At 41.9% G+C, this 8,336-nt stretch overlaps 1 protein-coding gene across 1 annotated transcript in view; it reads left to right on the top strand.

The window, feature by feature from the left end:
* Window positions 1-7,366: 7,366 nt before the first annotated feature.
* The window catches only part of LOC102198963 (glutathione S-transferase A-like), a 2,589-nt gene continuing 1,619 nt past the window's right edge, over window positions 7,367-8,336 (top strand). The window contains exons 1-3 of the mRNA XM_013909728.1: window positions 7,367-7,650; window positions 7,806-7,871; window positions 8,018-8,194. Of these exons, the coding sequence (XP_013765182.1) occupies window positions 7,483-7,650; window positions 7,806-7,871; window positions 8,018-8,194 (411 nt within the window). The 5' untranslated portion in view covers window positions 7,367-7,482. The remainder of the gene's footprint in view (window positions 7,651-7,805; window positions 7,872-8,017; window positions 8,195-8,336) is intronic.

Raw genomic sequence — 8,336 nt, 5'->3', positions numbered from 1 at the left:
TCCTTGGCCGACGTGGTTGTTTACCCAACCGTTGCCTATCTCTTCCACTACGGGTAAGAGGACTAAATGACCAGACACATGAATGAATAGAATAATAGTAGAAATGAATTCACACTGACTTTCTTCTTTCCTGTAGGCTTTCTGAACAGCGTTACCCCAAACTGGCAGAATACTATAAAGGTCTGATGAACAGACCCAGCATCAAAGCCAGCTGGCCTCCTACTTGGAAGAACGCACCGAAACAGGAAACACTGAAAGACATCTGAGCTTCAGGCGCTCATTTGTTACCACTCCTTGCACTGCACTAGTGATTCATATGCATTTTTTAAAATATAATTTGTGACAATAATGTGTGATTATTACTGTGCTGTGACCAAAATAAGCAATAAAAACTGAGTTTCAATTTTATAGCTCATCTGTGTTTTGTTTCTTTGCAGTGGGGATATTTATTGTTAATATAATGTTAACCAAAATCAAACTTTAGGTTTGATGTTTGGATATCAAGTTAAGAATCTGCATTACACCCTTCCATAAGCTTTGCAGAGAGGTCACTTCACCCAGCTATAAATCTTTGTGTTTTGGAAATGAAAAAGCTTCTCAGACCATAAGGGCTATCAGAACCTTTTACCTTTTTTATTAAGAAAGAAAGAAAGTGAACTTGGGGAAAAGCAGTGGCACAAGGTTTGTCTGTGGGTATCTGTGTGCACACTTGTGTGAACACCTCCCAACACACTATAGGCTCCCGGGCAAGGGCCTGGCCTCAGTGCATACACCAACCCACAACCCCAGTGGCACACCAGCCAGGACCCAAGTCCCACAGGCCAACCAAAACCTCAGCCCATAAGGTCGCCCCGGACAGATTTTATTTTTGCAGTTCACACTGACAGTCTTCTTAGCAATGCATGAGGAAGCGAGAGCCATGTGGACTATGTTTATCCGAAATTGTAGATTTCAGACACTTTGATAAGTCTTCACATATCTGGCACCAAAACCTTTGATGGACAGAAACAAAGAGCATGGCAATAACACCAGACGGCTAAACGGTCTTCAGAGCGGACTGAAGCGCTACGGAAAGTGGCAAGATCCGGAGGAACGGACGCCCTCGTCAAGCAATCGTGGTGTACTGACTGTAAGATCATTTCAAACTACTGAAAATGTGGAATTTCTGACTCCAAGGCTAATGCCGTTTAATTTGCCCAGAGAACTGCAGTGCATCATTGTGAGTGTCATGTATATCGCTGCACTGAAGGAGATGTACGACATGATCAACGAGCACGAAAATAAACACCCAAACGCTGCTGTAATTGTTCATGGGAAACTCATTGTAATCTCAGGAAAACTATGCCTAAACTGCATCAGTTTGTTACCTTCCCCACCAGGGGAAATAAAATACTGGATCACTGCTACAACAATATCAGAAATGCCTTCTCAGCTCAACCAAAACCTAATTTCGGAAAGTTTGACCACCTGGCAATCCGGCTAAAACCCACCCATAACAAAAAGCTCAAGACAAACCCAGTCACAGTCAGGACTATTAACACCTGGACTGACAGTGCAAAAGCCAGCCTGCAGGGCTGCTTAGAGACCACAGACTGGAGCATCTTCAAAGGAGCAGCATCTTGTGGACAACTTTCTTGTCTATGGTGAGGAAAACGACCTCATCTTCAATACGGACAAGATCAAGGAATTAATACTGGACATCAGGAAGAACCCCCCCTCCCCTGCAGCCTCTTATCGTCAAAGTGACAGAGGTGGAGAGGGCCAACGGCCACAGATTCCTGGGACTGCAGGTTGCATCAGACCTGAGCTGGACTCTCAACACCACAGCAACAGTGAGAAAAGCCCAGCAAAGGCTTTATTTCATTCAGCTGCTCAGGAAAGCAGCCGAATGACACAAAACAAAACAGAAACCCCCAGGAGTCCAAACACAAAATGTTCACAAAGGCAGTGGAGCTCGAAAAAACAGAGTCCAAAACATAGTTCAGAGGGGCAACCCGGAGGCCAATCAGCACAACAGTCCATCACTGAACAGTTCTCGAAGCCGACCGTGCCAAAGGCAGTGGCAGCATAGAAGCAGTTCAGGAGACTGACCACTACGTCAATGGAGGCTACGGAGCAGATCAGCAGGCCTAGCCAGCAGGCGGTGATGCTGGCGACATCCTTCAGGAGGCCTGCAAAACAGTTCAGGAGTCCGCCCATGATGGCGAAGACGCCCAGCTGATGGCCTGGAAAGTGGCCAGTGCCGATGAGATTCTGGCAAAGGACATGGACGTGCAGACTGAGCAGAAACTGATGGTGGCGTGGCAGCCGCAGGACCAGACAAGGCAGGACCAGACGAGGCAGGACCAGGACCGTTCAGCAGTGAAGATAGGCTGCTGAATGGGCCCCTCGGACCCTCCAGCAAAGGCAGACGACTGGAAGGGCCCCTTGGACCCTCCAGTGGAGGCAGATGGCTGGACAGGCCCCTCAGACCTTCCAGCTGGAACGTAAACTGGCAGGTGAAGGGACCTCCTGAACAGGACAGAACCAGCAGGTGAAGGGACCTCCGGCAGGATCAGAACGGAACCAGCAGGCTCAGATACCTCTGGCAAACACAAAGCAGGCTGGAGCTGCGCAGGGCTTTTACTCTGCTCTGGCAACGACAGCAGGGTGCAGTTCTCAGCTGGCTTCTTGGCCTCCAGGGGTCCAGAGTCGGCTAAGGGTTGAAACTCAGTCTCTGGGGAAGCCCTGGAGAGAGTTACTGTCTCCAAGCAGGCCACCTTTTGAGGAACGAAATAGTCTTAACAGGTTTGTCTCTCTGCTTTGAATTAGTGGTTGCAAAACAGTCCTTTATGGATTGTATTGACATAATTTGCTGTACAGGAGGAGCAGATGAAGGTGATCGCTGAATAGGTGGTGGAGTAAATAGCCAAACTGATGGCTGAGCTAATGCATGACCTGCAACCTGAGCAGGTAACTCAGCAAGAAACTGAACAGGCCATGTTTCTGACGTCACTACAGCATTTCCACCTGCTGTAATCTACTCAAGGCTTTATTTATTTTCTAATGTGTGCCTCCTCAACTTTTCTGTCCTCTTTCCTCCAGCCTGTGATCCAGAAAGGCTATGCCATTTTTAAGGATGCTTTAATTCCTAAAACAAATGTGGGAATTGCCAGAGGAGAAATTATTGAGAATACTACGCTGTTTCCTTTGCAAAATTGTTTTTATCTTTGAAAAGAAGTGTGGCACACACGGACAACAATTTGTTCCCGCTGAATATAAAACCTCACTGCCCTCTGCTGCTGGATTCTCTTTTTTCACCATGCGGACTCAGCCTAGAGAGAAAACAGAAAACACGGTGACCTGTGTGTGTGTGTGCGTGTGTGTGTGCATGTGTGTGCGTGTTGGTGTAAAGACAAGGTGAGTCTTGTTTCCATTGAAAATCTTCATAGTGTAAGTGATCTGTCAAGTTTAAAAAATGGAAACTCACTGCAAGGACAGAACAGCCATATTGATGCCAGAGCTCAGAGAAGAACAGCTTGACACATTTGATCTGAGAGGAAGGCAACAGCAACTAATGTAACCACACGTTACAACCAAGGTTTGCAGAAGATCGTCTTTGAACTCCCCAACACGCCCAGCCTTGAAGTTGAATTCATTTCATTTAAAATTTCCTCTTTATTTATGTACAAAAAACATACAGATCCAGCATCTAAAGCAGCTGGCCTCCTGCTAGGAAGGACACTGTTGGAGTGAGACTTTTAAAGGCATCTTAGACTGAGCTAACTTTTCCTGCTGTCTGCGCTGCTCTGCAGTGACTTTGTCACATTTGTTATTTGAGACACCCACCTTACATTCATCCTGCACCTGTGCAGTCTTGACAGAAGGGGACATTAAATCAAAATGTTCTTGTTTTTATGATTACTGCTGAGATGTCCCTTTTGATGTGATTAAAGAAATAATGTGGTACATGTTCTAATGTGAAATATCAACCTGTCACCCACAATTCATACTCACAATACATCAGGAAGTCTGTCTACAGACACAAACAAACTTCTACGTGTGTGTTTGTGTGTGTGTTTTCTTTCTTTCTTAATGGGAGAGCCAGCTTAAGTCCTATGGGGGAAAAAAAGGATCACAAAAAGTCATTTCCATTATTTTCAAGTAGCTGTGTTTGCAGAGTGCACAGGAAAGGTTATCTGTGCAGTTATACAAGCAGTTTATAAATGTAAACTATGCTCAACCACTTCACTGTTGGAGAAAAGCTTTTTAAAAAAGACATAGTCGAGTCACATAGCAGCTTACAGGTGTGGCTATTCAGTGACATAAGCACATTCACTTCAGTTCAACTTTATTTATATAGCACCAAATCACAACAGTTGCCTCAAAGGGCTTTATACTGTGAGGTAAAGATCTGCAATAACACAGAGAAAACAATCAACCCCAACAATCAGACGGCCCTTTCACTATGTGGTGACGTTTGTAAAGTGAAACACGCTGAAATTCACGGCAATATTTCTCCACATTTAGCTCAAATCTTTACAAAAACATGTTTTTTTCGAGTCATTTTTTACAACAATTAGTAAAATATTTGTAACTTTTTATATTTAAAACACAATTTTAAATGTTAAATCTACATGTTCTCTGTCAGCACTCTCACTCTAACCCAACAGAGCTTTGGATTAACTGATGGCTGTTCTGGAAACTTTTAGAACGACCTGATGATAATGTATTACTCATTATGTTTATTTGAGGTTTAATGCAACTGCAATTAAAACATTTATGATCGTAGTAATGAAACCAGCAGCCTGTGGTTTACTTGGGCATGCTAACCTCTGTGCTTTGTCCTACTTTACTCTGCCTACAGTTGCATTGCAGGTTAGAACAAGCCTTGAAACATGTGTTAACTTGTGGCTAAAGATAAATATCAGTACACACAAAACTTCTAAATACTTTGCTGTCATCTCAGCATACTGACACAAACATATGGGAAGAAATCTGTGCCATCAACAACTGAATTTGAATAAGTTAAATTTGAATTTGAATTGCTCGGATTGAATGTGAATTGTAACTTGAATAAATGCTTTTAAAAACTGAATATGAATTAGCCTAATTTGAAATTCAATTTATTGGTTTGAAAATGATCATCACTGAACTGAAATTGAATTTTATAGTTTGAAAATGAATGTATGTATTACATGTATAAGAACAAGCGTCATGTTAACAAATGATAGCTGTACAGTAACTTTTATGCTTATTGTAGCTGTTAGCTAAAAACGCTAATTTAGCGTAGTTTGCCCTTAATTCAGCTTTGACAAACAAATATGATCGACTGTTTCTAGTAGAATTCCAAAGTTGTCATCTTGTACCCTGTCAGAGCCCTGTATGCTTGCAGAGACCCCTACAGTAGGGAAACATGCAAAACGGTGTCCAAACCTTTGTATTTTAGCTTTATTTATGTCTTACACAGCATCCCTTATACATGTAATACATTTATTACCAACCTGAGAGTTTATCCGCTGGTCATTCGACATGATGAATGACTTCTGAAGTCTTAATTCAGCTCAAGACGCTGTAGGTTCCCGTCAGTTACACTTTCGGTCCGCTAGTAAAACGTAGTTCTATTAATCTGCGCTCGATTACTCTTGAACCAGAACCGGATGTAAGTCCCCAAAAAACTGAATTTTGGAACTGAAATTGAATTGTAGAACTGAAACTGAATGGTGAGAAGTGAATCTGAAATTATTCGAGAGCTAAATTTTTAAACAATAAAATACAATTACAAAGCAAATGAATTCATTTTCAAACTATAAAATTCAATTTCAGTTCAAATTAGGCTAATTCATATTCAGTTTTTAAAAGCATTTATTCAAGTTACAATTCACGTTAAATCCGAGCAATTCGAATTCGAATTTAACTTATTCAAATTCATTTTCTGATGGCACAGATTTCTCTCATACAAACACAGACCACATGATTGTTGCAATGTCACTTCATGAAAAAGCCTCACTAAAACAAAAGTGGGAGGAGTCATGAACGAGTATCGCAGTCATGTACAAGTTATGAATTTAGTTTAAGCTGTTTACTAGAATACATTGAGTTTACATGCTTAAATACAGGAACTCTCTCATAACCTTATGGGTAGTTTTGCTTGATATTCCAAAATAAAAGTAAAATATTGGGATTTTTTTTTTCAAAATACTTCAAAAAAACTTTTCTTTTCTAAACACCAAACACAAAAACATAACGTTCCGTTATTAATGAATGTTCGGAGTGAAAGGGAGAACAAACATGCACGAGGGTGATTGATGCATGCGGAACAGGTTCAACATGACAAAACCAACAGCATTTAAAAAGAGAGAGAGAGAGAGAGAGAGAGAAAGCATTTGTCATTCTGTACATGCTGCCTTTGTTATTTTTGTAATACCGATTTATTATCAAACCGGATTCACTACTGTTCTTTGCATGCACGAACAAACTGCCCTTTGAAACGGACTCAAAATGCCGACATAGCAACTGCAGTAATGTAGGCGCACACACAGTTTGCGTCATTGCCTTACTGATACAATGATATTCACAGCTGCTTATGTGCCCGCTGCAAAGAGGTCAAAGATTCAGAGAAGCAAACTGCCGAGTATGCGCCCAACAGTTTAATCAGTCATACACATTTTATTTTATTTGCATTGTCACGGTCCTATTAGATGCATTCAGTGTAATTGTGATTTATCGGTCATGTCAGAACTGTGTGCAGATTTGAATACAAAGTGTTGAATCACCGCGGGTTTCACTTCTCAGGGCGTCGTTCACCAGCAACAGCAGCAGCAAAACAACGAACTACTGCAGGAATCGTTGAATTATTGATATGCAACAGTTATTAGCGATAAAAGGTTTAACTGCAAAAAGCTGCAAGAGCCCTAACCACACGGGCGCATAGCAGTAACACTCTAACTTCCACTATATCCTACTTTAAACACTGTTTCCGTGTGGCTTCGTTGTCTTTTATTGTGTCTTAGAAAAATGTTCCACCCGTTAATGTTAAGGTTTTTTGTTTTTTTTTCCTGACTCGCTGGAGTTTTTTCATGTTTCCTCTTTCCCATGTACCCTCACATTCTTTGGCCGCCTTCGGATCAAAGAGTTTCTATAAAAAGCAAGAGAAGTCACCTCTCCTCCACACGTCTTTTGTAGTACTTGTGGCTGCATTCTATTTTAAAGACAATTCACACAGAAATAGTTACTAAATCTCACTTTATTTTGTTTTTTGAATACACGTCTTAAATATTCATCAGGATCAGGTTGACGTCATGTCGTGTTTAACATTTACAGGCATTAGCTATCTTGGTGTGACAGCTCTTTGGCTGGAGCACAGAAATGGGATGGGGCTTATTTCCAGGAAACCTGACATAGAAGACTGGAGCTATAAAGCCAGCCTTTTCATCGACTGCAGCTCCAGTCTTCAACCTTCCTCAACTTCAGCTGTTAGGTTAAGCGCTTCACTCTGAAATCATGGCCAAGGACATAACTCTGCTGTGGGGCTCCGGATCTCCTCCCTGCTGGAGGATAATGATCGCTCTGGAGGAGAAGAACCTGCAAGGATACAACCAAAAACTGCTGTCCTTTGAGAAGGGGGAGCACAAGTCAAAGGAAGTCATGGACATTAACCCCAGGGGTCAGGTAGGTTCATATCACACAATGTAAAAACTCTCATATTTGAAATCTGCATTTGTTTTCCTGAAATGGAGTAAATGGAGTATTCACTTGGCATTCACAAATAAGAAGACTTGAACCAAACAAAGTGTTTATGGTTTTCCTTGCACTGTCTCTTAAAGCTTCCTTCCTTCAAATGTGGGGACAAAATCATCAATGAGTCCTGCGGTGTATGCTTCTTCTTAGAGGTGAGAACTCTGAATTTGTTGCCATGGAGTTCCTTGGTAGCAGAGCTGCTTGTGATTATATTTTTAACAGTGCGTTGTAAAAACAGACACACTATACCACAGATGTAAAGAACGAGAGCTTCTTGCTGTTTTTTTCCCCCCAACAGTCCAAGTACAAGTCACAGGGAACCAAGCTGATCCCCGACTGCGATGCGGAACAAGCATTGATGTTCCAGCGTGTGTTTGAGGTTAACACATTCGGAGACAAAATGGGTATGTTAGTTCGGAGATGCAGAATATGTCTCAGTTTTGTTTTGCCGTGCAGTGACATAACTGTTGAAACCTGAACTTCCTTCATCACAGTGTGTGTACCCCAAACAGTGTTAGAACCACAGGGATTTAGTGAGTCTGTAAAGGATATATCAAGGCTGCTAAATCTCTTTCTGTGTGACCTGGCTGATGTTGTCATTCAGAGGTCTGTGCTCT

This window comes from Pundamilia nyererei, unplaced genomic scaffold, assembly GCF_000239375.1.
Source record: "Pundamilia nyererei isolate P.nyererei 1_Seehausen unplaced genomic scaffold, PunNye1.0 scaffold00030, whole genome shotgun sequence".
Taxonomy (NCBI): Eukaryota; Metazoa; Chordata; class Actinopteri; order Cichliformes; family Cichlidae; genus Pundamilia; species Pundamilia nyererei.
Note: the sequence above shows the minus strand (reverse complement) of the source record. Positions and strands in the feature narration are given on the sequence as shown.